The sequence below is a fragment of the Polyodon spathula genome, chromosome 3 (assembly GCF_017654505.1).
Source record: "Polyodon spathula isolate WHYD16114869_AA chromosome 3, ASM1765450v1, whole genome shotgun sequence".
Classification (NCBI taxonomy): domain Eukaryota; kingdom Metazoa; phylum Chordata; class Actinopteri; order Acipenseriformes; family Polyodontidae; genus Polyodon; species Polyodon spathula.
Window position 1 is genome coordinate 72,263,821 of NC_054536.1, and position 23,135 is coordinate 72,286,955.

Below are 23,135 nucleotides of genomic sequence, written 5' to 3' on the forward strand. Positions count from 1 at the left end.
ATAAATAACATTGCCTCATATTGTAGTTACACATTCAGCCACACTTTATTGGAGCATACGTAGGTTTATGACTGAGATTATTGTGAACTTCCTCAAGGGATGTGACTAGATCCATAAAACTGCCAACAATGCTTTAATATGCACAGTATTTACTGTGGTAGGGCTTTAGCAAGCAGGGATTCAACACAGAGATCATAAGCTTAAACAGTACAGTACAATTCATCGAGGTATGTCATCATTATCAGGCAAATGGATTGTTGGTGCTTTTCCAACGAAGACTGCGCTTGACATCTTAACTAATATTTTAAATCAGAGTTTTGCATTTAATTGGGCAAACATGTTTTCTGTTTATAAATGACGACATGCAGTCGAAAGCAATAACATGCAATAGGTTCAATTCATTATTTTGCTTTTGGTGCTGAGTTTAGTAAAGGCGCTCACAATATTTCCATTTCATGATGCAGGTCCCTCCTAAGGTTTTTCAGTACACAGAATTTACATTTCTATCATCAAGCTGGGTTAAAATCTATTTACTTTGTATTTTTTTCTGACACTGTTTATATTGTGCAGCTCTGTATGCATGTTAGTTCATAGAGATTTGGTCCCATGCTGGGTTCGTTATGTAAAGCTGAATTAGAATCCATCTCTTGTTCAGTAGTTCCTGTGGTCTGCTCAGCCTCTATATATCACACAGATTTAACTCTGTCCCTAACACCCACCCACCATGGCAGAAACTTAAAATATTCAATATTTAGGCCTACATATTGCTTTCCCTGAGCTGAATTCCAACCGTCGAACCATTGCCTTCTGAGGCTCACGTCTCTCTAAAACTACATGGCAGGTGTGATGGTGTGCAGTATTTTTTTTTTTCTTTCTAGAATGTGCTGATGTGTGAAATATAGAAATCTCAGTGGCAGAAAATTACAATGGAGCTTTTCCCATAAATCTCAGTTATACAGTATGCAGAGCACACTTCAGGATATCTGGGAATTAATTAGTTGGGGATTTAGTTCACCAAACTACCAGAGCCTTAACCTAATTTCTTTAGGTATCCCTGATCTTACTCACATAGGCAGGTGGTGGTGGGAAGGATTATTGTCAATAACTGATGGATAATGTAATCCTTATAGCATTAAGGTACTCAGAAATTTGAAGAAACTCAAAATGAATACCCCCCCCCCCCCCCCCCCCTTACTTTGCCCAGCGGTGCATATTTGGTGCTATGGAGCTAGATTCTTGCTCCAGGGTACCACATATAGTGCCAGCAACATTACATTCTGGCATCAGTAGACATGTTTAATTAATTAATTATGTATTTATTTTATTACTTCGCAACTATAGATGATGATAGTTTCTCATTATGTCTGGACTACTCATATGACCTGAGCACACTCATCGACATACACAGGAGAGAAGGTTTGTGCCATGTGGGAAGTTGAGAGGGGAGCTTGATTAGGGCGGGGTTTGATAATTTAGTACTTGTAGGCTTTCTGGTGCTCAGCTTTCAGTACAGTTTAGTACCAATTTTCAAAACCATTTGCACCCCTGGCTTTGCTCCAGAGTGTTACTCAAGTGTCTAAAAATCCCTATATTGCTACTTAAGGATGATACTGTAGCCCTTTAACTAACCTTGTAATTTATGGCTGATAAAGGTGATTCTGATTTAATTCTTTCACTTCAATTATTTTAGGTTTATGTTATTATGTCATGCGTTTTTGATGATTGTATGAACAATGACCACAGATATCTCTGGGCTATGGTTTCAGCTATCTATTAGTACTAGTCAAAGAGCAGCTGTTAGAAGCCTTAGGCAGAGAAAAGGTCTCATCTAGATAGGGTTGTGTTGAAATTAGGATCATTTGTCACTGTGGTGATGCCTTGGAAGCCTGAGGCATCTAGGAGGCACTTTCAAACAGCAGGTCATACACACGAGCAATCAAGATAGGGTTGTGATTCAAATGAGATGTTGTTTTGCTTGCTTAACAGATACGACTGATCAAAGACTGTGAGATAGAAAAGAAGAGATCGCCATGGGATATTTTAGATGTGCCACACTTATCTTTCTCACATGGAAAGTAGCAACTAGAAGATAAAAATACATAAGTCAGTCAGTGTATAGTTGCACAGCCTTCAGTAAATTTCCACAGTCATTTTGCAGTTTATTGTACGTTTACCATGCTTATATCCTTAACCATGCTTAATCTGGGTGTTTAACATCTACACTCACTTTAAATTAGTTGGAATATTCAGATAACTTGAGTTATCAGAAGGAAAAAAAAAACTAACAGGCTCCCTTTAAACCTCATTGCTAGTATTGAGCTTAATACAACTTAATACCTGGGTTTCTGTTTTGGGTGTTATGTTTTGGGTCACATTTGTTGTATCCTGATACTGTCAGCTGGAGAATGTTACATCTTAACTGTATGGCCTTTCTGCTGAAGATATTTCGGGAGCCACAAGCATGGTTCCTGCTCCTTTTTATTTGGGTTTTACAGCTATTTTTATCTTGAGAAAGCAATTGACCCTGCACTTAAAGTCGCGCTGCCAAAAGGACATCCTTTTGCTATTTCACAATGTATTCGAGTGAGTCACTGTCTATCTGCAATGCCCACATTTTATGAAAATAGTTATAATTGCTGCATGGCACACATTAAAAGATTTCTTTCTTTTCAACAGAATCATCAAATTTATTTCTGAGACCAACACAGATACTGTAGAAGCTGCTATGCTAAATACAGAAATTAATACCTTTCTCTTGTAAGCTGCATCATTGTGCTTAATACCTTTAAGGCCATGTGCACACTATGCATTTAAACAGTATTAGTTGCATTTAAACCAGCTTAAAAGTGCTAAATATGGTTAGAATCCACACTACAGAGCGTTTAATACCGTACCGAAGAACTGAACTCGAGACCAACTACTGGGAAAAAATAACAAAAGCACAACGATATAGGTGACGGCAAGAATGAAATGAGAGTAAACAGTAGATCTGGATAATTAATTAATGTAATCTGTCAGTTTTGTTGAAATAAAAATAAGGCAAAACAGGCAAAAAAAGATATGAAAGTAAAAACAAGTTGCTTTGTTTTGTAGTTTAATTAAGAAACAGAATCAGTTCGAAATTAGTTTAAAGGGACATCACATAATAAAACCTGAAAACTTAAAGCCCTACTTTATATATAGATACGTGTATCGTGTGTGTGTATCTGAAACAAGTTATGAAAAGTGCCCAGCCATTTAAGTGGAGATATCAAAAACACAAGCCAAGTTTCAAGAAACCATTGGGGCAACCTTGCCCAGCACAAAGCAAATAGACACAACTGTAAAAGCGATGGGGGTCAAGGCTGCCCCAAATGTTTCTACTTCCTTGGCTTGTGTTTTTGATGCAAGTTCAGTCCGCTTTTATTGTACCTGAAAAACACAAGTCAAGGTTAAGAACTTCTGTCCATTATACTGCTAGGAAATGTAACCTAACTAATTTACCAGTGTTTGTATGCATTAAGCCCATCTTAACATGAAACGGTTCTTCGGTGTGGGCGCTTTTAAACTGGATTAATTAGAACATTTTCGAGTATGATTCTCGAGATTGGTTATGTATTAGAATAGCCTTGGGCTACAGAGCACTACAGTAAGTGTACCGCAAAAATATGAGCATTGCAAAAAAACCTCTCACTCTTTTGCTGGCAATTCTTCATGGTGTTTAATTTGAGCCCCTGCTGTTTGGGGGGCCCTCTTTAATCTACAGTCATGATCTCTAGGTAACTGTTACCCTAGAGATAGTGTCTAAAGCAGCTTCAACTGCAGACAAAGCTTTCTGCATTAGCTGATTAGAGGTTTATTTTTATCATGCTTCTGACAATAATTAATGTTGAAAATGTTTATATGTAGTCAGTGCATTTCTTTTCATTTCAATAACTTCCTTATTCATTGGTGTTTCCGTTCTGTCAAGCACAATTTACGAGACACAGGGACAATGTTTTTGGTCATACAATATTAGCAGCCTTTGGGAAGAAGTTTTCAATTTCAGATATTTTTTTTTATTTTTGTCCATTTTGGACAAAATTTTGTTTGTAATGTATTTATATAGATCTTTCTAGACTGCACATCTACTTTTTTTTTTTTTTTTTTTTTAACTAATTCCATGATAAATTGAAATTTCATGAATTGTGCCTTTTACATGAACTGGTAACAGGAACACAAACACTGGTTGTCTTAAATGAAATAATTGACATGTGACAAAAATGTATACTCTATTGAATTAACTTGAATTTTTACAATTAAATCTGAGCTTTTATAGACCTGAAAGAAGAAATTGTTTCTGTTAGAAATAGCTCTGCACTGAGCCAATTGCACTGAACTCTCTATTACACTGAAAGCCGTATTCCCTCATTGTTCAGTGTGTATATTTAGAATGTCATGATGAATTTTCACACTTGGGGCTCTGTAATGTAGAAATCGTGTCTTTGAGCAGTGGTGTGATGATCCTATACATTAAAAAGTTTTGAGTTCACGCCTGGACTGGGATTGAAGTTGAACACTGAATTGTGACGCTCAGCTATGTCCAGCAGTATGAACGTTTCTTGTCAGTGAGGGTTACATGTTATTACCAGCTGGAGATAATTGGAGCTGAAAAAGCAAAGTTGATTCATCCCTGGACCAAGAGATGCCTGCTGATGGGCTTTGGTTGGGAATGGACACAAGGGATTTTTACCTCACTGCACTGCTTCCTATGTTACTGTAATTGTTGACATGTCTCCTCCACGTTGAGTGGAGTTATTATTTATTGGTTAGGAAAACTGAAGAACAGTGTAGCCTGTACCAGTGTCAGTTAAGAACAGGTGCATGCAAACTTTCTCTTGTAGCGTTGGGAGCACATCTCAATCTTGACCTGAACCTCCTGAGTTGTGACAACTGTAACCCAATTTATCCTGATCTAAACCCAGGCCTCCAGATTTTGACCTTGAAATAAAAAGTTTATGAAGTGTTTTCTTTCTCCTATCATGGCTTCTTTTACTAGTCTTACTGAAACATCTGTGTTTTCACTCACTGGTATTCCAAATATGCCCCACGAGGCAGAGCTAGGCTTGAGGCCTGCTGGAATACAATGTTTTTGTTGATCTGAAAGTGGTGATTAAAGACAATGTTGTAGACAGTTATTCCATCACTGTAACATATGTTTCTAGCATTACATGTAGCTGCCAAGCTAACCTTTTTGCTATTTTGTAGAACCTTCATGCGTTGGAATTATATGCTATTTAATATTTTGTCAACAGTGGTCACTATGGGTTGCTGCTATTTTGGTGATGATAAAATTCTGTGGTTACACAACACACTATCAACAGTACAGAAGCATTGTGTGCTACAAAACCAACCATTTTTTTCTGAACCCTTTACTTCCAGTTATATTAAATAATTGAATATCTAGATTTGGAAATTAATAAGGGAGCAATGTCCTTGGGAACTGCACATCTGAAGGTAGCAATCGGCTAGAAAGTGTGTTTCTCTCCCCAGATGGAATTAGCAGTTTTAAAATAAATGTATTTGTATACATAATTGCATTACCATTAAAATGCCAGCAAATTACCCTGAAGTCAATTTGCTGCATAATGCATTAAGAACAGGATTCAGAGACTCTGATCAACAGAAATCTTGGACAGACTCCGAGTATCCCTAAGTCTGGTGCTAATCAGGGTCTTTTAAACCTGGTTATAATGTACACAGTCATGCATGGTAAAATAGAACTACGGTTACTGGTATGATAGGCCTGGATTACCATTATGTAGTGATAAGTTCATACTGTACCATTGTGATTACCATTCAGTGCTACCTATCACATATCTATACCCATTGCATGGCACCTTTCTTATACTGTTTATTGTTCATACAACAGTGCTTTAGGTAATGGGTCTCAGGTGCTAGTTACAGAGGCCGTACTGGACTGTGGGTGTGTTGGTATGCATGTTACCCTATAGTGTTACATTTATGTAGAGGACCACTTATTAAATGTTGCTTCAGTGTTTGCCTTTGAGTAAGTTGCCCATGTAAGTCATACTATGTTGCATTTTTACATTTACTGTACATACAGTAGATGCAGGTTATAGTTATTTAATTTTCCACAATAGTGATACATATAGATTTGTATTTGACTACAGTTTGAGGCTGTACCATGGCTTTGGCATAACAATTCGACAAGAAAATAACTTAGTGTTGGTTCAGAATACCAAGTGATAACTTTATTTTGGTAATTTCAAAGCAGACCAGGCTAGTGCTACAAGTAGATATTGAAGCTTAATTAAAACTTAGCAGCCTCTTTCTCCATTGCACAGCATAGTCCTATGACTGACACATTATATATCTATATTTACTGAATGGAGAAAAAGGCTGGTTTTAATGAAGCATTTACACATACTAATTCCACATCTTTTGTGTATAGCATCTTTTAATAGGGTGAATATTTTCTATATGTTTTATAGTTTTGAAAACTTAACAGAAAAAAAGAACAAAAGCAATGGGGTAAGGACCCTTTAACAGTATGGAAGCCCTGCACATGTAAGTAGTGTTTTGTGTATTTTGTATTTAAGTTTGGCAGGGATGGGTTTAATTCCATCCCTGCCAAATACACATGTGGAATGTGACTGGGTCTCAGTTCAATACATGATCCCAGTCCCAGCTTGGGTGCAGGTTTTTTTTTTTTTTTTTTTTTTTTTTTTTTTTTTTTTTTGTATTGTTGTTTTTGTTTGTTTATAAACCTTTTATTTTTGTTTAATAAAAATGTTTTTCAGTGCTTTAACTGCAGCTCTCTGTCTCTCTCCTGCCAGTAACTAGTATTGCCAGTGACCCTATCCTTTCACAGAACTTTATTAAAGTTTACCACAGTAAAACTAGAATAAAGTGTATAAAGCAGTATAAGCATGGTTACAAATGTGTAGGGTAGCCATTGTAAAGGCCAGATGTATGGTAAAGATGTGGGGAACTATGATGAAAGTATAACCAATAGGAAAAGCATGGGAAAACTTCAAAATTACCCAGCAGATTTAATGTTATAAACTTTTTTGTAAGGGCAACATGTTACATTAAAAATGCAATAACTCTCTGTATCTGAGCGACTTTGAAACACTTTTTGTAAAACAGTCACATTTGGTCAATTGCAACTTCAAAATTGAGTGCGTAGTTGTGTACTAAGCTGAGTACTAGCTGGTATAGCTCTGAACTATCTTAGTACTAATTGCAGTACTGGTATCTAAATAAATGGCAATGTATTTTTTATTTACATGTCAGAATTATATTAACTCAATGCTTTATTAATTTAAAAAGTAACCGCTTTGTTTAATACACTGAAAATATACATAAAAAAGGTTCTACTCATATGAGTAACAAGTTAGTTTCAGCTCTTTGTCGAAAGAATAACTGGACTAACTTAATACCTTGCTTTACAATCCTCTAGGGGACAGAAGACTGATAAATTACGTTTATTGCAATCGAGAACATCTTAAAAAATAGCCTGCAGTCTTATCGGAAACACGTGATTTGTTGCAATTGAAACTATCGTGCAGTCTATTATTAGAACTGTCCTATGTACATACCCAGTTAGTATGTTAATTTTAGTTCATTGCAATTCACCCTTTATTAGGATGTGCTTCAGTTAATGAGATTTCATGTTACATTAAAACATTTCTGCGACATCACCCTTTGATCTTTTGATTGATCAATTCTATGACTCTTCTAACTAAAAGTGGCTGCATGGCTTTGAAGAGAAGGGGATGCTGTTGATTAACGAAGCCACAGAAAACCTTTGATTCGTCAACGAAGCCACAGTCAGAACAAGTCATCAGAAAAGCAAGTACCACTTCATTACGCACTAATCATTTTAAGCTTTAGTTAATTATCGGATTACACATTTCAAACGTAACACATGGAAAAGGGCTTGCGATTTCAGTTTAGCATTTCACATATCATGTATGTTTTGCATTTCTTTTGTTTAGCCATTGTTCAATCAAGCTTCCAGCTGACTTAAATTTTGCCTGAGTACTTCTCAAAAAACAATTTCTAGCAGTGATATTTAGGTCGTCATCTGTTTTAGGTTCGGCAAAACGATTAATAACTTTCCTCTCCATTCCTGGTTCAAATTCCTTTGTTTTTTGTATTTTTATTTTTCGAATGCCATTATCATGTTCTACATCTAAAACATAGTCCTCACTATTATCTTCAGTTCCAACAGACACTTTTGTTTGTGTAAGTGGGATTTCAAACTCAAACTCAGAGGAACTCATGACAACATTGCCAAGTGTAACAAAACAAATTACCAAATGAACAGTCAATTGAATCTCATTATTGAACAAGTTTCAATTAAACAACTGGGTGTTGAATCAGTAAACGGCACTAGAAACTGAATTATTTTCACAGATTCAACACTTATTGTTGTTTATTGACTTAGCCTTGTGTTGTTCATTCCTGTTAAGTTGACTAATGGCAGAAGACATGCCAAGGATCTTTCATAGAAAAGCATTTCTTCTTTTTCTCCTTTTGTTATTATTGTTGTTGTTCTGCTATTGAAGTACAGCAGGTTGAGTATCTCAACAGGAGCGCTCTTTTACTGAAAGGTGTTACAAGGTTTTTCTATGTGGTAAAGTCTCCTTTCAGAAGCTGGTTAGATGCCCTCACTTGTGATTTAGTTTGTGAAAACTTTTTTCTTTCAAAGGCACTTTAACTATTGATGGCAAATTAGTCATTTTTGACACGGAGCAACACTTCTTCATATTTCTCAAATTAACAGAGGTCCCCCTGAGGGATGTAGGACTTATTCAGATTTACCAGCTGCTAAACTTAGTGATGTGTGCAGTCACATTAAAAATGTATTAACTGGCTCTCAAGCCTCCCATGAGTGAAGGACCTTGGGAAATGTGGCACTCACTGTATATAGGTTGTAGAAATAGTTTAGGCTGTCACATACATTTAGGTTTTCATATGCACACATGCTGTTTTAAAAGGACTTTAATGACTCTGCCAAGAAATGTGGAGTCCCATTGAGCCAACCTTTTGACAGAGTTGTGGTGTAGCCAGCTATTAGATATGGGCCATGTAGTCTTACTAAAGTACAAAAGAAACTTGGGTGTTAGAAAACACTTATAACTTAATTTCAGACTTATGTTTTTCTGTTGCCTAGCAAGAATTTACTCATGTCTGCCTAGCAAGAACTTACTCATGGCTAGGGTGTGTAAAGCAGATAACGGCTCTAATTGCATTCCAATGCCATGGCAACAGCATCTAAAGGTATACTGGTGAATGGGAAATAAGGATCCACTGGTACAAGTGCTTACATTATAAAAACAAATTTATAAATGGTGTGCATCACTGTTACAAACATACTGTATCGCAGCTCTAAGGACCCAATTAGAAACCAAAATACATATGGTATTGCAAGGTAGTATTGATGCCACATTTAGTACATCTTTGCCCTTGTTCTCTCAAACTATAATCCTCAATGTTTACAATAAACATTGTATTATACCTTAATTACCAATAGTCTTTAACTAAAGCTACCAACATCCCTTAAACTAACCTATTGCTGTTGCTCCCAAAGTATCTGCGACGCTGGGCCGTTGTGACAGTCCTGGCTGAGCAGCCTTCACAGGGTTCCTATCTATTTTGTGTTAATTGTGTACAAAGTAAGCTATTATATATAGAAAATGCACATAAATGATTAGGTTTCAATTTAAAACAATCCTTTATTATTTTCACATTGTATAGTAATGTGTACAATGCAGCAGCAATTTTACTACTGGTCTGTATACTGTATAGGCTACTGTACAGCTTTATCTTTTTACATAATAGAATGTGTGCAAAGAACACAGTAATGTAGTTGTTCTTAAACTTTTCAGCTGTTAGCAGACAACAGGATTCCACAATGCGTGTGAAAATGCAGCCAATTAGTGTTAGTGGGCGGTGTCATTAGCAATGAGTTTAAACAAACAAACAAACAAAAAGAAAACACAACCCATTCACTTTACAGTAATATTCATGGCTGTTTTTTTAATTTCAATTTGTGCAAGAGCAAAAGCTTGGTAAATATAGTTGTATGTCTGAAAAACTAGTGGACCTTACAGTGCAATCGAAAACAAAATTAAAAAAATACTGGAACGTGTGCAGAAAAAAAAAAAAAGTATATTGTATTATTAGATTTGCTTCACTGGCTTATCCTAAATATCATAACTCAGCCCTGCATGCTGTTAATAATTTCTGCATTTTCTGTTCAATTTACCAGCAGAACAAACTAGCCTTATAAAATAGCAGCAGTGTGTGCATACTCTGGTATGGGTATATGTGCTAGTAATTCTTGACAGTGGAATGCTGCAATAAACTGCTTTTTTGGCTCTTGCTTGCTCTGTTGTTCATTTTTCATTCTGGAGACTGGAGCTGAAAGGTGAAGATAAAGAATGTTGTTACTAATGGGAATTACCTTGAGAAGTAAAAAAAAACAAGCTAGCGAGGGTCAGAATTTGTTGGCTCTGTCTGCGTCTTAAAATTTAAGTCCTGTTGGCGGTTTCAACAGTGTGTGCAGGGTATTGTTTGAGAGAATATTTTAATTAGAAATCCATATCCTTTTTTAAGATTTAATTTAACATGGTGTGATACTAAGAAGATGCATACACTTTTCAGTATGGACACATTGATACATTTATATGTAGACAATTAGTGAAAAATAAATCCTCAAAAAAGGGACTGGAGTTGAAACTTTTTTATGTTTTTGGTCGCTAGCTCAGTATGTACTAAGAAATTGTACCACCAATGGTTGTACCATCTTACTGTTTTTGATTAAAGCTGTATTCCTCAAATCCCCTTGCACCTGCTGTAGAATGCAATAGATTGTTTTTTTGGTTTACTGAGAAGCCTTCGTATCCTTATTTTACCTGTAAGTAAAAAGATAAGAATCCAATGCATTTCAATAGGAGGATAAAGTGATCATGCTGTGAATTTTTTCATTCTCTGTGGGTAACACCTATTTCAGGACCAACGATGTTCTCTAAATCTAAAATTCTAATCTTTTCAAATACAATATTATTTATTTATTTAGCTGATGCCTTTATCCAAGGCAACTTAGACTAGGGTGTGTGTGAACTATGCATCAGCTGCAGAGTCACTTACAACAGTGTCTCACCCAAAAGACGGAGCACAAGAAGGCTAAGTGACTTGCACAGGGTCACACAATAAGTCAGTGGCTGAGCCAGAATTTGAACCGGGGACCTTCTAGTTACAAGCCCTTTGAATAATGTTAAGATATTGGATTACGTACAATAATTAAGGTGGTGGGTTTTACATCAACTGAATTACTATTTGTACTCATACATTCTTTGTTACAATCACAGTTTACCAACCTCACCATTTCAACCTGCTTGTAGACAATGCCAGGTTAAGATTATGCTGATCACTTCTGGCAGCTATCTTTCAGCACTGAGTTCAAAAAGGCACGAGTTTCCAGAACACTGCCTCCTCCATAGGCACCTGCTGTCCCATCTTCTTCTGTTTGAAAACCAGAATCTTTGTGCAAGATACATTTAGTATTTACATCTATTTAATGCATTCTTAGTGTCCTATTTGTTACATGTATAATGTGTGGACCTGTATCTCATATTGTTCTGCAAAAAATCCAAATTTTCTTATTTATCCCTGTGGCAGGGACCCCGCCCCTATGTGTATTTTGTGTTTTGTGTTTTATGTTCTATGTTGTATGTAGTGTGTTATTGTTGGTGTATGTATGAGTGATTTAAAATGTATATTTATATGTAAGCACAGGGATTGCACACTTGCAGAGTAAAGTGTATATTTTTACATGGGCGCAGTGATTGCACAAATTAGTTCACGTACTGGGATTCAAGTACGAGAGAGAGGGAGGAAAGACAAAGCATTTACTCACAGTACTGTTCTGATTACTTCCTAGCCTGACTTCCCCACCAGCTAGCCTGTTCACAATCCCACATAAATGTTGGCACCACATCAACAGCAATTATGTGTGAATGGTCTAAGGCAAAAGGCAAGTTCGGGTTGAGCAGTCAATACTTGCTATGTAAGTGTGGATGGCTGCAGGTCATTACTGTTGCAGGTCATCATGAATTGAGAGCTTTGCTTTTTCCAGGGAGTGATGACTCAATTGACAAGCCTCTCATCAGTTGGAGGTGGTCAATTTGTTTTTTTATGGGCTAAAATCTGTATGAGTTTTAATATTAAGATTAAGCTTTGATAAAACAGTAATAAATATACATTAAATGAATTATGGATGTAAACAGACTGCCCTTCAGCATTGCTTATGATAATGTAATGCCGGTGTGAAATGTAAGATTTCAAGTCCTTTCCTTCCAGCTTTTCTTTCTCTGATTTAGAGTTGCTTGTTTGTGTTTCACAAGAACTGATGCTGTCTGACTGTACAAAACAGTATGGCTTTGCTGTGTTTTAATGTGCATTATAGGTAATATAGAGTAAAAAATGATAGTTCCAACAGAAGCACTGCAATCTAAAATGAGAAACCTGAAAGCAACATTGGGTTTTTTGGGTTTTTGAAGGTTTATAATAATAGACTTGCTAAGACAGCACATGACTTTTTCTCTGCATGGCTTGCCAAGGCACTGGTAGTTATTGTGGCATCTGTGTTCTGTGTCACACAGGCTGATTGCCTGACCTAGTGGGAAGCAGGTGCATAACGGGAGGGAACAAAAACATAAAATGAATGAAAATACACCAGAGATGTCAGCGTCGGATACAACTTGACACAGATGTGCTGCTTTCTGCAAACACAGAAACACAAGATGGCCTTTTAAAAAAAAGTGTGTATATATATATATATATATATATATGGATTTTTGTGATTGCTACGTTCCACTGGACAAGACAATACTGTACACTCCTTGATTGATTGAGTACTGTAGACACAATGAATGTGGATCCCTTTAGAATTTTTCTTTAATAGTGATTTTATAAATCCAACTAACAGTTCTACATTTCACAAATCTCACAAGAGTAAAATTCAAAGCAACCAAGCCTTCTGTGTTTATTTTTCACCAGGTACAGTACATGTGTCTTGATATGGTTTAAAGATCAAACACTGCCATAGTGCCAGTGGCTTTCACATGTTGCTTCATTTACTTTAGCTCTATATTATCGAAGGCAACAGTAAATAGCTCAGATGGAACATCACTGGTTCAGCAGTCACCTCATAATGAGATGAATGTTGCACCTACATCCAGCAGCCTAGAGTGCTGTGTTACAAGCAACAGTATTGATGTATGTGCAGTATGTGTAGATGTTGTATACAGTACAGTATACAACACAATAGGTAGCAGAGAATGCTAATTGAAAAATATTAATCCTGTTTCTCTAGCTGTTTATACTCAATCACAAGGTCCAAGAAAACTGCAGCAGTCAACATATAAGCACTGTAACAAAGAGCTTTCAAATTCTTTATGGCCAGATAACCTTTTTGAGTTTTTGTAGAAGTAACAGAGGATAGTATTCAGTTTCCTTATTTTTTAATTTATACAGTCTGTGGGAGATACATATTTTTGGTAATATTTTATCGATGATGTTTATAAAATACATGTTTGATTCACATCATAACTTATATATGCAGCACTATGATCTATTTTGTGTTAATTGTTTAGGTTGCCATGTTAATAATAATAATAATAATAATAATAATAATAATAATACTTAAACACAAACGCAAAAATCATTTAGCTTCAATTTAAAATAATGTAGCGTGCACGGGGGAAGGCAGCAGTAGGGTTGGTAGGTGACGTAATCACATACAAAGACATAAGCCCGATATATACATTCCTTGCAAAGGAGCCAGCTCTTTTGTACAGCGGTATCAGCGCTATGCTTTAAGGCGATAGGTCCCGGGTTCACGCCTGCCCTCCGCCTGTGTGTGGATTGCCTCGCTCTGTGTGATGCACCTGCCTGCGGGAACTGAGATCGCTGCAATAATCTTTTATTTGCATTACACCAATGTGTGCAATGCAGCAGCATGATTTATTTTTTATTACCATATTGGTAGCCTACAAGATAAAGTAAAAAGAAAGTGTGCTAGGTGTTCATTTGATTTTACTACTGTACTGTATACAGATTTATATGTTTTTTCATAATGTAATGTGTAGCCTACCAAAACACATTAGTGTTATTTCAGCGCAATGATGTATATATTTAAAATGCATTGATTACTATAAATACGGGTGTGAATTTTTTTCTTTTTAAAAAAAACAAACAAAAAAACGATACCTCTTAATGTCAGACAAACATGTCCGGTTTTATGGGTTACTCCTGTATGATTATGAAAAGTGTTTTGATAGACACACATTTTTTATTTGGGGGTGAAGGTGGGGGACCCTCTTTAGATTCGGATGGGATTCAACTGCCTTTCATTTTTATATATACAGTATTAAAACAGGTAAAATGAAGATGGAACAGAATGCATTGTATTGACTGCATTAAACAATGGCGCACCGAAGGTTATGTGCATATTACTCGGGCACCGTAAAAGCCGTTCATGGCTTGTTTAAAAGTACAGATTCGGGGCTTTCCAGTGACATATTCAGTGACATGTGACGTATTCAGGCACACCTAGCCCAGCACACAGGTATATCCACTAGAAAGTGGCCTGAGGGAATCAGGTGGTTTTTAATGGTTAGGTTTAAGGTTAAGTATTGGGTTTGAGGTAAAGTTTTAGGGCAGGGTTGCTTAAGGTTAGGGTTGGGGTTGGGTTAGGGTCAGGGTGGGTTGATTTCGTAGAGTTGCCGAGCTCTGTAAGAGATGGTTGGGAGTGCTTGGCAAATGGAGTAGAATCACCTGATACCCTCAGGACACTTTATAGGGGATATTCCTTTACGTTAATACTCCTGAACTACGGTGGCCTGAAGGTAAGCCTCTCATCGTGTGACCGAGTTCACAGCTTAGGTTTCATTTTGAGTCTATTGCTCCGACATTTTAACAGCTAGACTGTAAGTGGCGGTATCGTTGGAAATCTTAGAAGCTCAGCAATGTAACCACATACATAGTTCAGTGAGAGATAGTATGCTAGAGAAGCTACAGATTTGGAGACAGACAGTGTGAGAACGAGGAAGAGTTTTATCCATTGTATCTTGTGCCAGACAGGAACTGCTTTAGAGTGGCACAGAAAGTAATGGACATGGCCTGAGCATGTACAATTGTAAATAGTTCTCTTCAGTGTTCCATATTTGGTTTTGTTCAAAACAAAGTTGGGATTATGCTCAGTTGGTAAAAGTGCTAATAAAACAGTTGTTTTTCACCCAATCTGCTTCATTTTCCCCCATGTTCATTTCATATTGTTCAATGGTGCAGTAATGAGCCATCTATGATTATATATTTATATATATATATATATATATATATATATATATATATATATATATATATATATATTATAATATATCATTAATATACGTGCTCATAGATGTCCGCTATTTTATAGATATATATATGATAATATTATATATATTATTATATTATATATATATATATATATATAGTATATATATAGATCTATCTATATAGATCTATATATATCTATCTCTATATATCTATCTATCTATCTATCTATATATATATATATATATATATATATATATATATATATATATATATATATATATATATTTTTTTTTTTCTCATCTCTAGCACATATATTATGCCTGATCCTGTTGCAACTTGTATAATATGAAAGGAACATTTGTGGACTTTCATTTGATATGTTACATGCATGCAGTACAAACTATCCAGTAGTTAAATATACATAAATGAAAACCATGAAAAACAGATGGAAATTGGGCTGAGTGTAAAGAGTTAAGTGTTGAGGTATATTTGCACTGCTACTGGCACATCTTAGTACACCTACCCCATAGTTGTGTACAGTATTAATATCAAAGTATATTGTAAAAAAGTTAAAACATTCTAATACAGAAGGTGATTTTTCTGTGGTTCCAAAGATTCACAAAATCCTAATGCTTAAACATTTAGAGAATGAAATAGCAACTAATATTCATGGTTTATATTCTACTGGGCCCAGTCACATGTGAAAGTCATGTCCACGGCAATAGTAAATAACCACATCATCCTTTGTTAAGCCTGTTTATTAAGTAACCTCTTGTCACTAAACAAACACATAACTTCATGGGCCGCCCCCACTAGCCAGCAATGTATCCTTTACTGCTCTTTCCACTGATATTTCCTGAGGTTCACAGCAGCAGTGCATGTTGTAGGGGGAAATAATGACAAATTACCAATTAAAAGTCATACAATTTGTGAATGAATGGGACACTGGTGGTCATGTTGCTTCAAGCTGCAGCTTTCTTGGTTTCTTGCTGTGTCTAATTGATGGCAGCTGTTGTCCAAAGCAGATATAAAGCGTGCAATGGGAGAGGCTGGCTGTTCAAGGTCCCCGAGGGGCACTGTGTGCCTTGGACAGAGAACAGTCTCTGAACTTGAAGAAAGATAAGGTTAATAATTGTAACTAATTGTATAAATGGCTGTGATACCACCACCTTCTCACGAGTCCAGGAGCCAAATGAGCTTGAACCATGCACCTCCTGCTATTGGAGGGAGTACGACAATACTGTAAACAGCCCCCACTCATTCAGCTGTTCAGCTTTCAATATATTTCTTCACTTTGCAATGTTTTGGAAGGTACTGTAGAGCTGCTTGCTCTTCCATGTTGGTCACCCATGCTTTCTATGCTAGACCAATAGGGTTACTGACCATTTTAGGATTTTACAAAGAGAAAAAAAACTCAATCATAATATCTTTTTTTTTCTTGTGCTAGATCTGCAGGCTGTTAACAATTCATTCACTGGGGCTTTTTCATTTAAAAAAATAAAAAACAGCTTTTGTGAGATTGTTTCGATAATGCTACATTTGAAAGCAATCAATTTTTTCATATGCCATCTGCCTTTACATTTTGTAACCAAAAGTATCTTCGAAGCGCTGAATCCAGGGTCTTAAGTAAATTAAAAAATATGTTAATCCTACAATGCAGTATTTTGCCAGGAGAGGAGTTTTGTTTAGGAAAACGGCAAGATAAATACATTTTTAGTTGAGCCATGTGATAATAACTAATTTAGAGAGCATGTTTGTGATGACAGTATCACAGCTAAAGCTCATTGCATAAACTGTGCATTCTCCTGGTACAACAGAAGCCAGACTATGGATATAAACTGCAGATATTAACTCTCTCTCTCTCTCTCTCTCTCTCTCTCTCTCTCTCTCTCTCTCTCTCTCTCTCTCTCTCTCTCGTTTCTCCTTTTCCAGCTGGCAGCATTAGAGAGACAGATTTTTGATTTCCTTGGTTACCAATGGGCTCCTATTCTCGGAAACTTTCTTCACATAATAATTGTCATCTTGGGCCTGTTTGGAACCATTCAGTACAGGCCGAAATATATTGTGGTGGTAAGTCTCTTAATTTTTTTTTGGAAGGGGTGGGGATTGGCATTGATACACAGCATGGCAACTCTTTGGTATAACCATCTACTGAAACACCATGCATTGGACTGGGTGTGACTGAAGGACAGTACTGAACATCCAGGTGCATCCGTCAAGCAGAATATAGAAGAGATACAGAAATGCCAGCAGTGGCGATAGAAAGCCTACAGAAACTTGGCTCGTTTGGCCTTTAAGACACAAGAACTGCACAGTGAAGCATTTGCATCCACTTTTATTTTTACAAAAAAACAAAAACAAAAAAAGCCTAGCTCAAACATAGAGACTAACTGCACTTTAAAACAGTCCCTGACTATCAGACTGGATGGCTAAGCTGTTTACCGTCAGAAACACTTTTGCTAACACTTTTCACACAAGTGTTACTTTACACAATGTCTTTCTTTGAACACAGCCCATAAACCAGCTCCCTGGTGATCTCTCTCTAATGGAGCTGGAAGCTCTCTTTTATAGTATGTGGCTTTTTCCAATTGACACCAGTTATCTCGTTTGGGAACAGCCACATTCTCACATGTTGTTGGCAGGGACAGGAATTAACCCCGTCCCTGCCAACCACCATCAAAACACAAACATCCAGACTTTATTTACATGCAGAGCTCCTGATCTGCCACTATATATATATATATATATATATATATATATATATATATATATATATATATATATATATATATATATATATATATTTTTTATAAACATATTTTTGTTATATAAAAATACATTTTGGGATATTTTAAAAGTAAATAACTATTGTAAATATATATATATATATATATATATATATATATATATATATATATATATATATATATATATATATATATATATAATTAACAATTACAATAGTTATTTACTTTTAAAATATCCCAAAATGTATTTTTATATAACAGGATTTAACACTGTTCTTCATATAATCTTCAAATCTCATGCAAGCATTGACATATCCTTGAATATATCTCTAGTGTCAGATCTGTGTGCCCTTTCAATAGTATAACTCTCAAGGTCATATGAAGCAATACAGCAAAAGCAATCTCATCTGTCAGCACTTCACACCAGCACATTCTTATTACTCCCCCAGTTTAATTTGTTAAAACTCTTACAGTCTTGCTTTACTCTATAAATCCACCTAGGTGCTCCCTTGTGTTTTTAGTATTTCCGGAATACCCAGGCCTTCCAAAGTGTAGAGAAAATAGAGTTCAGAGCCATTATCATTGGGATCAAGGATCATTAGAAAATGATATGCAAACTCAGAAAATGTATCCATGCTGCTGTTGTGAGCTCCCAAAAAAGGTGTCCCTATTTAGCAATATGGTTATTTTGAAAAAAAAAAAATCTGTAAATGATCTGTGCACTCTGTTCATGAGCAGCGTACACTCTGTCAGCTTCCATGACACCATAAGCTAAAGAAGTGCAAGTTAAGTGAAAGGAAAGTTCTGCTAAGCAAACTTCAGGGTCTCTTTCTCGACACAGAAACCTGCACATAAATCAGAACTGGCATATTTTGTCAGGCATGAAAAATGACTGAACCCTATAGTTCTTCTCCGATCCTATAGTACAAATGATTAAGTAACTGTATTCACTAGTACTGTATGATGTGAAGACTGTTTGCTTAGGGTTTGACCGGGTAATCAGAGTACTCGGTCAACTGTGTGTAATAAAACAAAGAACTTACAGAAAGTTGATCTGTGAGCTTTAAAATTCACTTCTCTTGTTCAATTAAATGTGTAAAAAAAGCTGCAGCAATCTTCTTCAGTTTGTTTGCAGCAGGTTCCACTTTCACAGGCAGATTTCAAGGTAAGGTTCAGCTGAAGCCAATGACATTCAAACATAAATCTCTTGGGAACAGACTGATGGTGACATATGCTGTATGAACAGGCATTAGAGTTGTTAGCTGATATAGGTCAAAAAGATGTTTGTTAAACTTAAAATGTGAACTTGGCTGAACCGAACTATAGAAGGAAGTCAGAAAGCAATGGTTAATCATTAAAAATTAACCTACAGCAAGAAATACCCCTCCCTCTTTAAAGTAATAATAATTTAAAAAATATCCATACCAATTTTTTACAATATGGTGACAATGGTGATAAAGGGTTGAAAAAAATTGTCGATTTCAAAATTTCTGCACATCAAATCCATAATTTCTACTACTCTGGATATAACAAAATGTAGTTGGAACAAGCTGGTTTAGAGTCTCTCACCTTGTAGTCTTCCCTGGTCTGTGTATCTTCTGTCTGATTAGCCTTCAGTTATGATCTAGTGCTAGCCTTGTTAGTAAAATAATACAAGGAAATCCCCACTGTATCAATTTATGTCATGTTCTTCCACTCATGTAGCCGGTTTACATGGTATCGACCAGGAGAAGTTCCAGTTGATGACTAGTTATGTGTGTGGTGCTATTAATTTATGGATACACATTACTTTCTCATAGGAACCTTTTTGGCATCATAATTTCTCGATGAGTTATCACTGAACACTAATAAATTAGAACACTTACTGACATGTGAAATGGTATGTGGTGAATTGGGAGGGGGGAGGGGTCTCTATACATCCAGGACATAGTGTCCCATATAAGAACAAGGAGAATTATTTGAAATGAGGTTTACAAAACCCTGTTTCCCCCCGAGAGAATATTTTAAAGTCTCATTTTAGTCTTCTGAAATCCCACTCTCATTTATCACTGGCGTGTGGTGTTACCAGTAAAACAGAAGTGCCCGCATATCTGAACTGCATTATTGAATATCTTCATGGAGGTAGTGTTTTATGGCAAGTCAAATTATCATTTAGAGATATCTCAAATTGCATTTCAAGATATCTTGAAATATTTAGAGATATCTATAAAACATTTCAAGATATCTCAAATTGAATTCCAGATATCTTTAATTGTGCAGTTTTTTTAAGATATCTAAAATTAATTTAAAGATATCTAAATCAGTTTGAGATATATAAAAATGAAATAAAGATATCTCAAATTGATTTACAGATATCTTGAAATACTATAGAAACCATATAGTTTGTGCTAGCATGGCACGCCAAACTGTCATTTAGAGATATCTTAAAATGAGGGTTTTAAAGATATCTCTAAATCATTTAAAGATACCTCTGAATAACTTCCTGTTCATTTAAAGATATCTTTAAATCATTTGAAGATATCTTCAAATAACGTCCTGTTCATTATGAAGATATCTTTAAAATGGACAAGAAGTCCATTGAAAACCATAGTGCATTTTCTCAGAAAGTCATTTCGAGACTTCTCGAAATGGATTCCTGATCATTTGAAGATATCTCTAAATGAACAGAAAGTTATTTGAAGATATCTTAAATCTTTTAGAGATATCTCTAAATAAACAGGAAGTTATTTGAAGATATCTTCAAATGATTTACAGATATCTAAAACCCTCATTTTAAGATATCTTTAAATGACAGTTTGGCACACCTGCTAGCCAAATCCACATATTATTTAAAGATATCTTTAAATTGTTTGAAGATGTTTTCAAATAAATTCTTGTTCATTTGGAGATATTTCTACATCAACAGGAAGCCATTTCAAGATATCTCAAAATAAGTTCCTGTGAGTATTCTGTTTTGACTGGACTTCTGGTCTATTTAGAGATGCATCTCCAAATGAATAGGAAGTTATTTGAAGATATCTTCAAATGATTTACAGATATCTCTAAATGAACAGGAAGTTATTTGAAGATCTCTTCAGTTGATTTAGAGATATATTTAAATGATTTAGAGATATCTTTAAATAAACATGCTGTTATTTAGCGATATCTATAAATGATGTAGATATATCTTAAAACCATTTAAAGATATCTAAAAATGCATTTTAGATATCTCATTTAAAGCTCAATTTAAAGATAGATGTAAGTCATTTAGAGATATGTCTAAATGTATGTTAGATATCTTAAAATGATTTAGAGATATCTTTAAATATTTTGAGATATCTTCAAATATTTAGAGATATTTATAAATTAATTTGATATATCTCTAAATGATAATTTGGCTTGCCATAGTTTTTAAACCTCGTTCAAGTCCTTATTACTGGCACATATTGAATGTCATGTTACCTGCCAACCAGATTCCCCAGAGAAGGAGCTGTCAGCGTCCTTGGAAAAGAATAACAGTACAAAAAAAAATTAAAAAATAGGGAGAAAAAAATGTACAACCTAAACCTGACACGCACTATTTCCTCAAACTTATACCCCTCAAAGTCAGAGTTCTGTATGAGGCCTGTTCCTGGTTAATTTACACTGCCTCATAATTGGCAGAATAAATGCAATAAAATAATGTCTGGGTTAGCCGAGCAAATTCAGACAGGGAGTTTGATGGCTTGTGTTTTAGGGAAAATAAAATCTAATTTTTACAAGTCAATATTGGGGGCAGGCGTGGTATGGATTTGTAATTTGTTACAGGGAAGGGAGCTGAAGAGAGGAGAGGCTTCCCTAATCCTCTGTGTATAATGTTGCTTGCTCTACTTATTGCTTCCCAATGGAGATGCGGTTATTAAAGCTGTTTTTACTTGTATCGATCCTCTCCATGCTCTTAGCTCTTCCTTATGTGTTTCTCCATCTTTCTCCATCTCTCTAGTATTCTGTCTGGACCGCTTTGTGGGTTGCCTGGAATGTGTTCATTATCTGTTTTTATTTGGAAGTAGGAGGGCTTTCGAAGGTAAGCATGCCAATTCTCACTGTGTTTTGGTTCTTTTTCTCTACACCAACGGTACATGGGTGTTTAAGCAATGATTTATTGGTTTATTATGATGGTCTCTAATTCTGGTTATTTTCCTTGGCATTTGTTTTCAAACACTTAGACTGACATGTTGAGATGTTTTCACATTCCACAAGATAATAGGAATAGCCAAGACAAAGGTGCACCAGGGCCAATTGAATTTCAAGAGTTATCTGGTTTTACTGTAGTCATGTGCAGTCATACTACCCCTGACTGGCAGTTGCATTTACCAAAATGCATTTCTAAAATACAGAATCTAAGACCTGAGTGAGTCAATAAATGTAGAAATGTAATACCTGTCAAATTATGCAGGGTAATAAGGCAAGTGAAAACAACTGTTTCAGATAACAAATATGTTTTTTTTTTTTTTTTTAAATTGAGACATTTACACAAGAAAAATGTCTTGTGTAAAATGCTTTTTTGGGTTTCCATTCATCAGTTTATTTTACTTGAGTAAACCAGGCTTTTCACCCGACGTCATGCAAATGAATGGGAAAGGCAGGGGTTGATATGTAAATGACATATGCATAAAGTACTTTGAAGATTACTAGTGAAATTTTGTGAAAATGTGGTTTCCTTGTGCAGAGAACTGGTACACGAGTGATTCTGAGCTGCTGTAATAAACCAAAATGCCTTGTGTCTGGCTGGTTAATAATATGTTTTACTGCTCTTGCCCAAATTGTTTTTCAAAAGTCATTAGCAGTGAATACTGTTTCAACTAATGTATCTTACGACTAATTAAAAATAAACTCAGAGGTATAAAATGAAACTGACCTGAACGTATGGCTGAAAACCGACAGAGACATTGTATATATATATATATATATAGTAACACGGGCCATCACTCGCGGTGGTTTGTTTGACCCCAGTATGCAAGACCCAGGACACGGAAGTGGAATTTTATCAGCGCT

At 35.7% G+C, this 23,135-nt stretch overlaps 1 protein-coding gene across 2 annotated transcripts in view; it reads left to right on the forward strand.

Moving 5' to 3' along the window:
* The window catches only part of LOC121313377 (sodium/potassium-transporting ATPase subunit beta-1-interacting protein 3), a 150,220-nt gene that overhangs the window by 47,915 nt on the left and 79,170 nt on the right, over window positions 1-23,135 (forward strand). For both annotated transcript variants that reach the window (XM_041245833.1, XM_041245832.1), the window contains exons 2-3: window positions 17,308-17,445; window positions 22,084-22,164. In XM_041245833.1, the coding sequence (XP_041101767.1) occupies window positions 17,308-17,445; window positions 22,084-22,164 (219 nt within the window). The remainder of the gene's footprint in view (window positions 1-17,307; window positions 17,446-22,083; window positions 22,165-23,135) is intronic.